The 17,925-nt window shown below is 37.0% G+C and overlaps 1 protein-coding gene across 1 annotated transcript in view; it reads left to right on the top strand.

Annotated features, from left to right (window-relative positions):
• cerkl (CERK like autophagy regulator) overlaps window positions 1-17,925 on the top strand; it is a 56,131-nt gene that overhangs the window by 17,452 nt on the left and 20,754 nt on the right. The window contains exons 3-4 of the mRNA XM_079426552.1: window positions 8,473-8,604; window positions 13,183-13,246. Of these exons, the coding sequence (XP_079282678.1) occupies window positions 8,473-8,604; window positions 13,183-13,246 (196 nt within the window). The remainder of the gene's footprint in view (window positions 1-8,472; window positions 8,605-13,182; window positions 13,247-17,925) is intronic.

Genomic DNA, 17,925 nt, shown 5'->3' with positions numbered 1-17,925 from the left:
TCAAAGCGCGTGGTCACACTCCTGCGTCAAGCTGGACTTTATTGTTGCAGCCCTAAAGGGAGGAGAAAAGACAAACAGAGAGAGGAGAGAACTCAAGGGTCAAGGACCGGGTCCATCTCATTCCTCCAAAGGCTTTTGTGACCCATCTGAATTCATATGTGCATTTGGCATAAAGCACAACAGTGGCTATTGTGCACCACGCATGAAATTGCTTTGAGTTGTTTAACAAGATAATAGGGGAAGCGAAATCTGCCTCGAAACGCGATTTTAAAAACGCGTTCGGCATTTGAAGGAGGCTGGGCCTTGCACGGCATTTACGTGAGCTGATGTACAATAGCTCGATAGCCGAGTGGATAATGTTAAACATTAACAGGTTTTCCATTAAGTCAACCTACATATCCATGGTGACTCTTTCCCCTTGGCTCCTTGGAAACGGATCAGTCTGTGTATCTTATTGACTGGAGCGCTTTTACTTCAGCTGGGATGTTTTCTGGCCAGCCCAAACTCTGTTTAGGGTTGCTTGCTCTGATCCTGTTTTACATTAAAGGCAAAAAAGGTTAATGAAGAGTGAGTGAAAGGTTTAGTTCAAGTCCACAATGACAGTGTTAAAAGAAAGATAATTTTGGAATAATTTACTTACCTTCATGTCCTTGCAAACTCGTGTAATCTTCCTTCTGTGGAAGAGTAACTATTTTCTATTTCTTATTAGCGATAAAAATTCAAGAATCACAATTTCAAATTGAATAATAAAACTGAAGTGTATAATGTCTGCACCTCCAGCACTGCCAAACAGAACTAAAAAAAATAAATAAAAATGAAACAAGTTTCCAACATTTTCCTGTCTTCCATTATTCAGACAAGTCAGTTTTCCTGCTCAAAATGAATGTTATGTGCATCCTTATCATGCCATTCAAAGAGACTGCAATTCTTGTTGGCACTACTAGTGGAGCAAACAATAACAGACTTGACCTTTAAAAATTATGTTTAATGTAGCACATCAGTGCATTTGCATAGGCTTCACTTGAAAGTTGAACATGGTCATGGATGTATGACTACAGAAAACAAGACGCCAATGAACAATGCTGCAAAAAATCTTATCTTTAGTGAGTAATTATGTCCTATTTTACATAAAAATCCGGTAACACTTTAGTATAGGGACCAATTCTCACTATTAACTAGTTGCATGCCTATTATTAACATATCAGCTGTTTATTAGTACTTATAAAGCACATATTCTGCATGAGCATATTATACATCTCTAATCCTACCCAATACCTAAACTTAACAACTACCTCACTAACTATTAATAAGCAGCAAATTAGGAATTTATTGAGGGAAAAGTTGTAGTTAATGGTTCGTTAATAGCGAGAATAGAACCTTAAAATAAAGTGTGACCAAAAATCCTTCAAAGAACATAAACATGTATCCGGACCATATATATCACGATTTGTGGCAATATCTTATATATAATTTTTCTTACTGGTGATTTTTTTCTACTTGGTTTTAGCTTGTTTAAAACAATTAAAAAATCTGCTAGTGTAGTAAGACAAAATATATTAATAAAAGGCACATTCTATTAAACTTATTATAAAGATTTTACCTGAAAAACAAGTCTAATTGAACCAAAAGTCTAATTTGTTTAGACTATATTTTAAAAGTAATTTTCCAGTTAAAGTTTAAGATTGGCCAGAAACTGTTAGATCTGTTTACAGCCTTTTGTACCTTTAGGGTTACAACAACTTATCCCTTGGGCAGTAGCCTTAAAGGGAAAGTTCACCCCAAAATTTTAATTTTGTCATTAATTACTCATCCTCATGTCGTTTCAAACCTGTAAGACCTCCGTTCATCTTCAGAAGACAAACTGAGAAATTGAGATGTTTTAACAAAATAATTTGTTACCCTGCTGACTTAAAATTTTTGGTTTGTTCAACTAAAATATTCCAGTTGTCTCTTAAATTAACATTAATTTCAAGTTAACTAAACTAAAAATTTTAAGTCAGCGGGGGTAACAAATGATTTTAAGTTGAAACAACTTTTTGGAACAATTTTTTTTACAGTGCATAATTTTACGAAGCTACGAGATTACTTTTGTGCACAAAGAAAATAAAAACAATGACTTTATTCAACAATTTGTCTCCTCAGCGTCACCCTGGTGCCATTTTGGAGAGTATCTACTGAACGTAAACAACGTATGCTATTCTTTGTCAGCTGCATCACGCAGATGTTTTCTACGTTGTTTACGCTTTGATCTGAACGAAAACAACGTATCCGCGTGACACAGCTGACACAGAATAGCATACGTTGTTTACATATGTGATACTCTCCAAAATGGCACCAGGGTGACGCTGAGGAAACAAATTGTTAAATAAAGTAATTGTTTTTATTTTCTTTGCGCACAAAAAGTAATCTCATAGCTTCGTAAAATTACGGTTGAACCCCTGATGTCACATTAATTATTTTAATGATGTCCTTGCTATGTTTCTGGACCTTGATCGTGTTAATTACATTGCCGTCTATCGGAGAGCTCTCAAAATTCATAAAAAATATCTTAATTTGTGTTCCGAAGATGAACAGAGGTCTTACTAGTTTAGAACGACATGAGGGTGGCAGTTTTGGGTGAACTAACCCTTTAAAGGGAGAACTTATCTACTTCTAAAAGGTGTATATTTGTACCTTAGAGTAGTAATGTGTACCCTAAACGTACTACTATGAGCCCTTTAGGGGTAAATAATGAACAAATATGTCCCTTTCAGGGTACTGTCCCAGTGACAAGCTGTTGTAACCCTAAAGGCACAATTTTTTTAAACATTTTTTTCCTGAGAGTGTCCAAATTAAATCAAATCTTGAGGTGCCTAAAGGTTCCCACCCCTAAATGCCGCTGTGAGAGGTATCTGGGGCTGTGTTGGGACGTCTCAGGGTGGACAGATGCTCCTACGGGCTCTGCTGTAGGTACGACTGCAGTATCACTTTCACTGAGTGCTGCTTGTGGATTTTTTCTGCGTATTCCCAACGGAACTTCCCCATTTCTCTGTCTGTCACACCCGCCCCCAGAAAGACGTGTACGCAGACATAATGGAGGCACCTAACACATGGTGCTGTTTTTTCCCCTCTCTGGCTAATATTAGGAAAGGTGTTATCATCCACAATGAGAACTACAATGGCTCTAATTTAACAATATGCATGTGCATCCCATGTTTTAGCATGGAATAATTAATAGAATGCATTACACGCTTAATTTTCTTTTCCAAGCATCTCCATTCGTCTCATTATATGGTGCCTGTGTGAATTAATTGTTCCATTGAAAGCAAGTGTATTGATTTGAAGCCCAAACCTCCACCACAGTTCCCCACCTCGTCTAGCGGTTGGAGCAGCTCCTGCCTGGTGATGCCCCTGCTGAAGGTGACAAATCTGGAGAGGGCTGGGTCTCCCCCACTGCTAATGCGCACTAATGCCAGTCTCTGACACCATGCCAGATGCTCCACTCTTGGCAAAGGATCTAAGGAAATGTCGAAGCACTCGTCCCCCGTATGGAGATCTCACGGCCGGTAGGAAAGCGGGACAGGACAGTGACGCTCTTTTTCTCTCACCCGTTCCATCTCCTGTATGGCCCCCAGATCTCTTACCTCCCCTCGGGCCTGCCGGATCCAGCTCCTCTCCAATCCTGACCTTTCCCACTGCAAGGCCCCAATCTGGGTTTATCCGTCGGAGGGCTCACTCCCCTCGCCAGTCAGGGATTTCAGGGCAAAAATAAGACATCTGTTCTCGAGGATTAGCAAATATTCCGTGCACCCCAGAAAGCTCATTTGGGTATTGTGGGCTCAGCGAGTGGAACGGTTTATGGGTTACTTAAGTGCAGTTTGATGGCTGTGTTATGTACGTTGTGACTCTCTTGTCCTCTATGTACCTTTTTAAGTGGTCTTGGCCAAATTAGCATACTGGTATCGTATAGAAATATACTTATTTTTCAAAATCCCTAATTGATTTTCAGCTCTTTCAGAGTCCTTTCTGACTCAGGATGCCATATCTTTTCTGTTTATCTGTCCATCCTTTGAGTTTCTATCTATCTATATATCTATCTATCCATCCATCCTTCCATCCTATCTATCTATTTATCTATCTGTCTGTCTGCCTGTCTATTCATCCATCGATCCATCTTCTCAAAAGGCTTTTTTCCCCAAAACTTTCAAACAAGGATTTGTCAAAGTTAAACATGTTAAAGTCTGACTTTATGAATTTCAATTTATTTTAATTCTACATCTAAAACCAAACAATTTATTTGGAATTTAAAAGATTCTCCTTTTGAATTATACATGGCACATAACCCAGAAAACGAATGAATTCACAGTCACAAATTATGCTGCATTGTAATATGAAGCATCGATGCTTTGCAATCAAACATAACTGAACCGCATGGTCAGTCCTCTCATTAGCGCAGCGGGCAAGTGTTTACGGGCAGTCCTGGGGCTTAGTTTGTCTCTGAAATCAATGTGTAACCTGACCCCGCTTTCAGGTAATTTACCCCTGATTATGGGAAAAGTGCTCCCCTGTGCTGAATCATCTTCTCCGCAGGGAGACCCTCAGCCACACCATTCAGATGCTCCTTACCTTTCCCATCAGCACCCTCTGTGCCCTGAGACAGGGGCTGGACAGAGACAGATGTAGCTACTGTGTTGGGTGACATTAGCCGGTCTTGATAGCCCTCAGGGGTAAAACAGCCTTAAGCCTCTGAGTCATAGGGCGGCTGCATCACCGCAGAACGTGCTGACCTCATGGAATGTCCACAGGTGGCAGAGACACATGTCTGAAACGTGGACGTCACTACAAAGCTACTGAGAGGACAAACAGAACCAACTTACTCACATGAAGGGCATAATGCATGTGGGTGAATGTCAACGAAAACATGCCCAGGTCATATTTCATCCAGGTCATATACACTTTCAGAAAACATGGAATAAAACTTTCACTGAAGGGTACCCTAAGGTAAAAAAACTAAATGGTAATTTAGTAAACACTAAACTTACTAAACATTTTAGTAACTTAAAAGTATATATTAGTACCTAAAATCTACAAATATGTACCGTTTAGGTGTCAATAAGGTTCAAATATATACTTTTTAGATTTTGTACCTTAGGGGACATACCCTATATATATATATATATATATATATATATATATATATATATATATTTATTTATTTATTTATTTATTTTTTAATGGTAGCGTTTGTTGTACAGTTAAAAAAAATTATATAGACATACAATATAGACATACTCTTACATACAATTTTAATTTTCTGGAATAAAAATTATTATTATTACTTGTTTTATTATAAATATTTATATTTTTTACATTGAATTTCTATCACTTATATGATATTACTTTTTTATGAAATGTGACCCAGCCATGTTCTAAACATGTTTTGTGAAATCGACCCATTTAAGTGAAAAATAGGAATAAATGCCTTACAGCTTTACCTCAAAACAGAATACAGAAGTGATTAACATCAGAACACAATATTTAGATGTGTCGTCTGGTGTCTCCAAAAGGTTATAATTGATGTGTGAACACAGGTTGTCTGAAGTCTCTTTCAGGTTGCTAATCACAGTGGCCTTTTGCGGGAACACAAACAGGACTCATGGAGGTGAAACCTGAGTGTGGCCCCTTCGTCTCGATTGTCTTTCAGCGAGCTCCTGGGAGCCACCGTGCATGGCTCACACAAACATGGGATTATGTGCCATAGTAACACGGTATCGTGCATACAGACGGGCTACGTCCCCACTCTCCCTTCTGTGGTGCTTAGATTTATCCTGAACTCCAGCTCAGATATGATCATTAAAACAACAGAAACATAGTTTCCCGTTTCAGCGTAATGAATTAATAAGAGATGAGGGCTCTGTTCCAATACCTAGTGAGCCGTTTCGCTGTCTACTGCCTACATAGACAGCTACCTTCTACGGCAGGATTCTAACTGCAATAGAACCTAAACTGATTTGGAAAATTCTATACATACAAGTTTGGTGTTAGCATGTTGCTAAGCTAACAATGTAATATGCTGATAAACAACAATACAATAAACTGAATAAAGAAATAACTAAATTTAAGCACCAATACTATTCCTGCAAAAGAAGGAATAACTCCTGAAATGAATGAATGAATGAATGAATGAATCTTTTTGTGATGATGTAAACTTAAGTAGTGTGGGTATTATATATTTTCATAATTATAAATAAACAGTCATATATATATATATATATATATATATATATATATATATATATATATATATATATATATATATATATATACATATATATATATATCTGACATATATACATTTGTAAAAAGCATTTCTCTCTTTTTTTTGTCAGCAATCTTTTCACCAAGTTCACTGCAGTGAATTCTGGGATTGCTCTCTCTGCAAAGTGTTCATCAGATGCAGTACACATTATGATTCATAGAACGCAGTATGGTTATGCTACCAGCATAGCCATTGCCTCATAACTATATAATATAATATAATATATAATAAATAATGTTGTCTATATACGCAGCACACAAGGTTTTGGAACAGAGAGTATCTTGGGAAAACCAGAGACTCTTTATAAATAGCATGTTTTGTGTGGGTATTTTGAACTACCTCTATTAAACTATGATGCAAATGTGGCCACTAAATCTGATGCAATAGATGAGCGTTTCCTCACATCGTTGTTTTCATGTGTCGTGTGGTGGGCCCAAAGCCCCCTCGGTGAGGATGAGGGTTACTGAGCCTCCTGAGCCCCATTCACAGCTATAACAGCAGCGGTGGTGCCGCCCCCCTCCTGCACCTGCTCCCCGCGTGGACCCTACCGTCCCGGCACCGCGGCCCCCAAGAGCCACATAGTGGGAGATGGGATCAGCATCCCCACGCTGAGCGAGACTCGCAACCTTCTTTCAAGATCCCAAATCCCCCCAGCCTCCCCACCTCACATCCTGCATCTACTTTGGTGCACGTTTTGTGTCTATTTGAACTGTGACCTTGGGCACCCCCTGGAACTCCTGCGCTGTGATGTCAGCAGGGGGTATGGCGGAGGGCAAGCCGAGGGTAGCGGCTCGTTAGCAGGTCGAGGGTCGAGAGCTTCAGGGGCCGGATTAGAGTAATGAGGGAGATGATGGAGGAAGGAGAGAGAGCGTTGAGCTTCACCTCAGCTTCCATCGATCTCAGGCACTCCAGGAAGGCCGGGAGAGAAAGCAGCTCCCTAATTTCTGCTAATTATGATCCACTGTTACTCAATACTGGGTTCTCCCTGCAAAGGAGGAAATACAGAAAATACTAAATCAAATATTGATGGCAAATCCTGGAAAAAAGTATCACACTTTTCACATAAATATTAAGCAGCACAGCTGTTTTGTACACTGATAATAAGACGAAATGTTTCTTGAGAAGCAAATCAGCATATTAAAATGATTTCTGAAGGATCAGGTGACACGGAAAACTGAAGTAATGATGCTGAAAATTCAGCTATGCATCACTGGAGTAAATTATGTTTTAAAATATATGAAAATATAAGTTATTTAATGAAAATATAAAAAGTTATTTAAAAAAGTTTATTTAATTACTGTTTTTACTGCATTTTAGATTAATTAAATGCATATTTGGAGAACATACAGTAAGAGGCTTTGTTTCTAAAACATTTTTTAAAATATTTTACCGACCCCAAAACATATGTTGGTAGCATAGGCCAGGTGCACGTGGACATATTTGCTGTTTGGGATTGACAACAGTATTTACTACAGGTGCAACTGTCAAACTGTCCTGTTTGTCCTCAGATTGACCTGTTATAAGAGCATCTTAAAAACGGTCTGAATGAAAGAATAACTGAAATCAAGCACCTCTTCTGTTCTTGCAAAAACAGTGAATAACCCCTGTAAAAATAAGTAAAATAAAAAACATAATAATAATAAGATTCAAATACAGATAATATGTATATATATATATATATATATATATAAAAATGTTTGCTCAGTTCTGGGTTCAAATTTGTTCTCATATAATATTCACATATAATGCATTGACTACCCCACTTTATAGTTATTGGTATCACTCATTAAAACCACATCACATATCAATCGACCACTTCTCCCACCACAAAAACGTGAACAAAGAACCTACATGGTGTATTTATTCAAGCCTTCTCCTCATTCTTGGCAGACGTTCAGCCGCTGTAAACAACAGACACTGATCTGACCTTTTCAATTGCTGGAGACTGAACTCACACTGTGTGAGAGCCATTCTGCAGCAAGGGTGGCAGACAAAAGCTGAACTCACGACAAGAAATCGTTATTATGTAGGACAGGGGCTTTGGCTCACATTAACAGATGTGCGCTTCTCTAAACTGGAGGAGTATCAAGCACTTAAATGAATGCCCATGGGATTCATGACACAAGGGGATTGATGAATCTTCCCCGCTCTGTGTTGTTTTCTTTGCTCTGCAGGTTTTAAGAACCGTCCCAAGTCTCTCAAAGTCTTTGTGAATCCCATCAGCCACAAGAAAGAGGCGTACCAGCTATACCTGGACGAAGTTGCACCGCTCTTCAAGATGGCTGACATAGAAGCCGATGTGACCAGTAAGTCTCATGCATCTACGCTGTACAGGATAACAAACAGTTACATAGGTAGCTTTTCTTCACTGTTTCAGCTTGAAATCAACACGCACAGGTGATTGCCGCCCCCTCAGGCCTCACTCGAGGTCGAAGTGCATTAACGGCTGCCCTCAGGGTCTGTTCGCTCATAGGATCATCCCTCACTGCTCAACAATTCCCTATATGCTAACAAGCTGGTGCTTTACGCCATTAGGCATTGGCAGTGTATCATAGGAAATCAATATTTTAGGGTGAGGAATGTCAAGGTCCCTATGTTAATGCATCATTTGAATACACACTTAAAAGCAAAATTAATCATGTTTACCATTGCAATTGAAATCTCTCCATGCAATTTACTAAAAACCAACATTAAAGGGGAAAAAATACTAGATTTGACTTATATCAGAATATCCTGCACTGACCACTTTTTCATTCTAAAAATGCTTGAAATCAAATACTTGAGAAGCAACACTGCACAAGATATTAAAACGTGTTTTCATAGATTCATAGTATGAATTTAAATGCATTTCGTCTTATTGCACTAGCAATTTTTTTTTTCACAGATTTGTTTTTAACTTATTTATACTTAAAACAAATGGATAGAAGCTGCCAGTAGAGTAAAACAAAGTACACTTGTGTTACTGATGCATGCTCTGAAAGCATATTTACATATTTAATATGCAGTGATGCTTTTCAAGAAATTTATATTGTTGAAAAGGATTTTTAGATATTTTAACTAGAAAATTGGAGAAAACATTGGTTATAAATAGGATTAGTGTAGAAATATTAAGAGTTTGCCATCAAGTAACCACCTAGCAACTACTCAGAACACCCTGGCAACCACACAACATCACACTAGCCAACTTTCCAAACTTTATTATAACTGTGTGCTGCATCTGCTGCTTTAATTTGAATGAATTTGTACACTCTTATTTGTACATTTTCATACTACGATCTGCTTACGCCCCACTGGTGGGTACATTTAGGGTTGAATCCTCATGCTTGCTTTGTTCTAAAAATCTTATGCTTCCTTACGAATACAGATGAGTTTATTAAGCATTTATTTATTTATTTTAAATTTGTGTTGGCTTGCTCTTTTGATTTGGGTTGCTGTAGCTGAAACAGTACAGTTTGGTGCTAACACCTCTAAAAAATATTTCTAGGAAATACACATACTGATAAAATGTAATATCTACCAAGTGCATACATGTAATAGTGATGCTTATGAATATGCATGAATGTTTCATACAATCTGCTTAAGCCACAGTTAGATTCAAGGGGTGGACATTCATGTTATTTTTTCCCCCTAAAAATTGTTTGCTCCCATATTAAATCACATTACACAAATTGAGACGAAATCACCATCTCATATAATAGATATGTTTTCTCATGACTGGGTAGAGTTGTTTGATAAAATTTATGTGTAATGTAACTGATAAAATGTATACTGTCTACCTAATGCATACATGTAAATGCATATGAATATGCACAAATGTTTTGTACACTCTGCTTATGGCGTGCTAACAGTTAGGTTTAGGGGAAAACCTCAATGCTTATTTTTTTCCAAAAATCATACGTTCCCATACAAATCACATTGTGCGAATTCAAATGAAATCACCACTTTGTAAAATAGTTACATTTTCCCATGAGACTGGATTGAGTTAATCAAATTACTTTCCTTTATTAAATTTGGCTTGCTGTAGCGCAAACTGCTAAAATGAATACCATCTACAATAGAGTTATTTTGCTTTTTTAAATTTGTGTTGGGGTTGCTGTAGCTCAAACAGCAGAGCATGGTGTTAGCAAAAACAATTTCAGGAAATGCATGAACTGATAAGATGCATACAAATGTGATGCTTATGAATATGCACAAATGTTTGCACAAACCGAGCTCTCCTTTGCTTTTATTCCCACCTCTCTCCATATCTCTCTGCAGTGTGTTTGAGGTTGTGTATGTGTGTGTGCTCATACTGGAAGTAGCAGCTGTACAACACTGCTGCGGATGGTCCTAAATGCATCTCACACTCATAATGACAGGAGAAGTGTATCCTCCGTCAGTAACCTGACCCAAGGGGAGGGACTGCACCCATCTGTTCTAACACAGTGTGGGACTCCCCCCTCTCCTCCCCTTTACCCACCTCCTCACACACACACACACACACACAGGACCCCATACACCCAAACACGCACCAGGCGCCCCCTGCTTTTGGGAAGGGGACTCCGCAATCTGTGCTCTAATGAATGTGGCTACCTGATTCCAGAAGCCATTTGAACAGTAATAGAATCCGTTTCCTGATTATGTGCTCCCGAGGGCAGAGGCTGAGAGCTCGAGGTGGAGCCATTAAACAACATTTTACCTAATAGAAATTAAATATCTCATTCTGCCACTCACAACGCAGAGCTTTGAGAATATATACGTGATCGAATTAGCTCTATAGACTTTGTGAGAGATGAACAGGCAATATTAGCGAACTGTCACAATTGAGAGAAGCAATTAGTGTGTAATTCAAGTCTATTTTCTGATAACTAAAGCTTTACATGGAAATCTCCTTTTTTGCATGTTTATGGTCATTTAAGAGTCTAATTTAGTATTTTATGTGCTTAGACCAGTTTTAAATCGAAGTTTGATTTTTAACTAAATTGAATGATATTTCACAGTTCAGGACAGAATGTGGCTCAGTCAGGTACCTGGGTTATGTTTTTGTTTGGCAAGGTCAGGGTCACATGATCCTTTAAGTTCACTTTGATTTGAAAGCTCGCCCCCTACAGGTCAGCACTAAGAATTGAACTCAAATCTTAGTCTGTGACTATGTCTGGACTCTGGAACAGCATACTAACATACTGCTATTTCTGTACTGCATCCCACAATGCAATATATTTTATTTTCATGTCATGAATGAACAGAAAATAATATAAGTGGCATTATTCTTTAAGCATCTTTTTAAATCTGGTGTTTTTTACACACAAAAAAAATAAATTAATTAAAAAATAATAATTTTTATTTTTGAGATAACTGCATGTTTATTAATCGCAAACAAGAGCAGTCAACCTCAGTCTATATATATATATATATATATATATATATATATATATATATATATATATATGTATATATACATACAGTAGAATATATATAAATATATAACATATATATTAAAGTAAATAAAATAAATATATATATATATATATATATATATATATATATATATATATATATGTAAATACACACACACACAAACAAGCATTACTGTTCAAAGGTTTGAAATCAGTATGATTTTTTTATTTTATTAATTATTTTATTCAGCAAGGACATGTTAAATTGATCACAACTTTTGTAATTTTTACAAAAAAAAAAAATATTTCCAATAAATGATCCTTATCAAAGAATCCTTATCAAATCAAAAATGAAATTAAAATGTATCATGGTTCTTAACAAAAGTTCAAAGTTTTCAACATTGATAATAATAAGAAAAGTTTCTTGAGCAGAAAATCAGAATATTAGAAAGATTTCTGAAGGATCATGTGACACTCAAGACTGAATTAATAGCTACAGAAAATGTACTTTTGCCAATACATGAATAAATTAAAATAAATGCATTTTAGAATATATTAAAATAGAAAAAAAGTAATTTTATTTCTAGAATTATTTCACAATATTGCTGTTTTTACTGTATTTTTTTTATCAAATAAATGTAGCCTGTGTGAGACAACTTTCAAAAACATTTAAAAAAATCTGTGAAAATCTTATGTGAGTTTCAGAAATGAATAAAACTCATACAGAAAAAAAGAAATAGTTTAATTTAAAACTATAATCACATGATTTTCTGTCCCCGCAGTTGTGTGCAGGTTCTGTGGTCTGTGTGCTTCTGTATTGGAGCTGGTACCAGAAATAGCCAGGCGTGTCATAATGAACAGACACAGCACTTGCATCTCTATGTGCATCATGAAACACGTTCTTAAACAACAAAAAAACATCCATCTGCAAGTGTCACATCAGCCACGGTGAGCCCTTTGATGGTTGGTCACAGCTGGGACCCGCTCTATGGCGGAGGTGCCCCAGAAAATGCTAAGTGGGGCACGGGCGTGCACAATGCCATCTGCGGCGTGCCACCCCTCTTCCCCCGCATTCAGTGGCATTCTTCCGTGCCACACAGGCCAGGGGTTTCTGTCACACGACAATTCTACTGGATCAAGCCTATATCCAACAAACTGACCACATTTAGTCCTATTTTTTCAGACCCGTGACCCTCGGATTACCTTGTCACCCAAGTTATGTCACAGCACTGCAGTAACTGCAAATCACACAGTGAATGCTGGGAACAATCTTGACCTTGTTTTGTGCAGCTTAGGCAAGCTGAACACAAGAGCGGTCGCCTCTTTGTACCACAACTCATATTCTTGATTAAAAATGCAAACAGCATGCAAGTATAAATTCTGCTTTACAGCCAGGACCATATGTTCGGCTTAAGCCATTTGCCAATGCCTGGAAAAGGGTACTAAAGGCAGTTTGGCACTTTCGTTTTTTTGGGGTTTTTTTTAACATTAACTCTTTCTTTTCCACAGTCACTGAGAGAAAGGGCCACGCACTGTCCATTCTGAAAGACTGTAGCTTGGAAGACTATGATGGGTATGTATACTTCATGACAACAACAACAACAAAAAATAATCTCCAATGATATGATTCATTCTGAAGCATTTTAGCAGTAGGTTGGAGCAGTTCATTCAAACGAGCATAAATATATGCTTTGCTTTTTAAACATAAAAATATTCTCTTAAATATGTTTATATATATATATATATATATATATATATATATATATATATAATATGCTAATAATCCACACCATGCGTTTTAATTTTACAGTAATGCAAATTATAGTTTTTGAGGTATCATTTACCTGTCTCAGGGTTATTTTAGCTAAGTAAAGTTAAAGTAAATAAAATCATAAAATAAAATAAAAATAAATAAAATAAATGTCAACTTAAATATTTTTTTAAAAAACTAGCTAGCTCAGCTATTTGCCAGGGAAATATTTCACTATTTTTCTTTTTTACTCGATGTACTAAAAATAACTCAAACTAAAATGGAAGTCAATTAATGAAATATACAAAGCCATATTTAAAAACAAAACTAATAAAAATGACAAACATGACAAAATGAAAATAGAAAACTAATTTAAAGTTATAAAAAATATCTTAATGATCCTAAAATAACAGTGGCCTCTCTGATCAAACACAACCCCCCGGTTTCACAGACAAGGCTTAAGCCTAGTCCCAGACTAAAATATAAATCTGAGCTGTTTCAAATGAAATAAACTTGCGCTGATTGATCTTAAATCAGTGCCTTTGCTTTGTCTCAAGATGCACACCAGTAATGTTTTTTCTAAGACACGTTTATACAAATGACTTAAATGTCCTAATTGAACTATGGCCTAATCCTGGTTTAGGCTAAGCCCTGTCTATGAAACCGGGCCTAAATGTGCAGAACCAAAAGATAAGAAAAAGTAAACTAAACTAATTAAAATGATGTCATCAAAAGTGTCATTTATGGTATGTCCAAGTCGCTCTTTTCCATACAGTAAAAGTAAATGGTGACTACGGCTGTCAATCAAGATTTTGGTCACACTTTAGTTTACACTATTAACTTGCTATTAATTATGACTTTTGCCTCAATAAACTCCTAATTTACTGCTAGTTCTTAGTACGGTAATTGTTTAGTTTAGGTCTGGGGTAGGATTAAGGGGTCTAAAATACAGTCATGCAGAATAAACCATTAATATGTGCTAATAATTAGTACTAATAAACAGTCAATATGGCAGTAATATGCATGCTAATAAGCAACTAGTGAAAAGTGGTCCCTAAACTAAAATGCTACCAAGATTTTTTTATTCATCCATTTTATGCCTCCACTTGATAGCACAACATAGAGATCAGGCATGAAAGTGGTGAACAACATCGGTAAAGGACTCAAGCCGGAAATTAAACTTGGGTCACTGGAGGTGTAATTGCACTGTATGTCGGAGAGCAGCTCAAGAGGCTCAATCATTTCAGACAAGATTTTTAATGAATAAATACATTTTAGTCCATTCCTCACAGAAAGCTATCACACGGCTTCAGAATATTTGTAATATAGCGCAGAAGTTGCATGAACTATGTAGTCGTTTTGGGAGTTTGTCAACCTCTGGTCACTATTCACTCGAGTGAAGATGGCATGGATTCAAAGCCAGATGACAGAGTAATCCTGCCTCTCTCGAGGTGACATTTAGCCTTAATAAATAAAGTAGTGTTTGGGACAGAGAGAGGAGAGAGAGAAAGGCAGAGGTGGATTTTTGCAAAATGAGTGATAATACTTTGATTGGAGCAGCGTGCCGCGGGGCCCAGTGCGGAGCTCTCCGGTAGAGCAGGTCTCTCCGGTGCGGCTCGGCAGGTGGCTCCTTAATTACCTGTTCTGGAAGCAGTGATGAAGTACCGCCATCCAGCCGACCGCGGGTGCGGGGCATCGCTCACACCACATCGTACGGTCTCTCTCCGCGTGCTCCAGTACTTCTCACAATTAGCTCCTCTTAAATATCTCCGGCCCCGGCTTAACGCTCATCCGTTACTGCCGCCCTACTGTTCCGCTGCATCCTCTGGGCTCGGTGGGAGGGGACGTGCTGGGTCTGGCACAGTGGTCTTTGATTAAAAACACAGCATGCAGGTTCACGGCAGTGACAAAGGGACAAGGGCAAGCGCCAAGCGAAGAACACATTCATGTTGAATGGTGATTAATCTGTGGTGTATGAAGGTGGTAAGAGGGCTTGGTGGCCGGCTTCTTGCGAATCTAGAAATAAAGAGATCAGACACTGTAAGAGGTCGAAGCGGATCTTCAACAGTAAGATGACGTTTGCACAGGAAGACGTAAAACCACATGGTGTCTGTATTACTGTGAGGCCTATAGGGCTGGGTGGTATCACAATACATTTACTGATAGAGATGTGTGCAGGACTGCTTTATATCATTTATATGTGAGAACGATAAAGAAACATGGAGCAATGAGAAAATAGAAGAAATACAGATCAGGAAAAAGGGTCGATTTTAGTGGTTTATAGCAATTTGCCACATTAAAATTTAATTTAATTGATGTGAAGCTGTTTTTGCACTAAGTGCTGAAAAAGTTTAAAAAATAAATATTTTCTGCTTTAATATTAATATTATTGTTTTCTGTTTTAATATTAATAGAAATATAAATATTTTTTAAATATTATTATTATCTTATTGTTAATATTTGTGGTCTGTAAGATTTTTGTTTTAATGTTAACGTGTCTTAGGCTCACCAAGGCTGTATTTATTTGATCAAAATAAAGGAAAAACTTTAATATTGTGAAATATTATTACTATTTTAAAATATATTATCATTTTAATTTATTCCTGTGAGGGTAAGGCTGGATTTTAAATATATTAACAACAACAAAAAAAAATCAGGATTTGGATGAACAAAGTTTATTTATTTATTTATTTATTTTAAAAATATAATTGTATTGTAACATTATGAATCTCTATACTGTCCCTTTTGGTAAATCTAATGCATCCTTACTGAATAAAAGTGTTAATTTGTAAAAAAAAAAATTACTGACTTGTACTGAAATTTACTGATTTATAATTTATATCAAGTTCTGATCAGATTATATAACTGCTTCAAAAAAAGAGTAATATTAAATCAATGTTATCAATAAGAGTGATTACATCAAACCTAAAGAATTTTACAGAAAAAAAGCTCAACTCAAAATAATGCTACTGAAAAATGTGGTTAGAGGTGAAGTAATTGCAAGTTTTTTCTAACATTGAACAAACAGAAACACCCACCTTAAGTTCACCCAGACAATTCTACTGTGTTGAGTTGCTTCAACCCACACTTCAACCCACAAATATCTTGTAGCTGTCTCTGCATGTTAAGATGAAATGAGAGAAAAAAATGTAATGTTAAGTTAGTAGCAATACTGCTTTAGTTACACCTTTAGTTACTCCTCACTATTATGACCTTGTGGCATCATTAAAGATAAAAGATTTATCTTGTTCCTGTATAGCGCAGCTCTAAGACTCAAGACTTAATGCTGAGGATAATGCCTGGAGTTTCAACATCAGTCATGATCTTTCTGTGTATTCCAATTTCACAAAGCTTATTCTTTATTGAGGATTATAGAAATGATGCTCTGATGATTTTGTTGAAAATTAATTTTCTGTCAGCATGACAAATCACTGAGGATATCTAAGCTACTTAACCCGATGGGGGAAAAAAAGAGAAAAAAAGACCACACTTTCTGTTGTTTGCTAAACAGGATAATCTTCAAGCAGGGAATTTGTGTCAGTACTATTGTTACAGCCATATGGGGTACGTTTCAATCACAGGGTCTTCACAGGGATAGCTCACTCAAAAAATACAAATTGTCATCATTTAGTCACTCTCATGTTGTTCCAAATCTGTATGACTTTCTACAGTGGAACACAAAAGAAGATATTTTGAAAAGTCAGTTATTGTATAGAAAACACACACACACACATATAAGTATTGGAACAGTAAAGACAAAATTGCTCTGTTGGCTGTGGAGTCATTTGCAAATATGATTAAAAGATGAATATGAGACAAAACTACAGAATGTTACATTTTATTACTAGCCGTTTCAACACATACATGTTTTACCAAATAAAAAGAACAGCAATTTTAGAGTTCATCCCACTCATTGATGTGAGCATAAGTATTGGGACAGTTGAACATAAGGCAGATATAAAAGATTAAAAGCTATTATTTAGTTGCAGATCCCTTGCGCACAATCACAGCAGTGAGTCTGTGACCCATAGACATCACCAGACTCTTGGCCTCATCCTTTGAAATACTTTTCCCAGCCTTTAATGCAGCCAGTTCCAGTTGTTGCTTGTTTTGGGGAGTTTCTGTCTTTACTCTCATCTCCAGCTGGAGAAATTCATGTTCAATCGGATTTAAATCTGGAGATTGACTTGGGCAATCTAAGACTTTCCATTTCTTTGCCCTTATAAATTCCTTGACTGAACTGGCAGGGTGTTTTGGGTCATTGTCCTGATGCAATATGAAGCACTTCCCAATGAATCTGGTGGCATTTTCTTGAATATTGGTATGCAAGATGGTTGTGTACCCTTCCAAATTCATTCTGCTACTGTCATCATACATTAAGTCATCAGTAAAGTTGAGAGGGCATGTTCCAGAGGCAGCCATGCATGCCCATGCCATGACACCACCTCCACCATGCTTTACAGATGAGGCTGTATGCTTGGGATCATTTGCAGTTCCCTTTT

This window comes from Barbus barbus (genome assembly GCF_936440315.1).
Source record: "Barbus barbus genome assembly, chromosome: 10".
Classification (NCBI taxonomy): Eukaryota; Metazoa; Chordata; class Actinopteri; order Cypriniformes; family Cyprinidae; genus Barbus; species Barbus barbus.
This window is presented reverse-complemented; position numbering and strand designations above follow the sequence as displayed.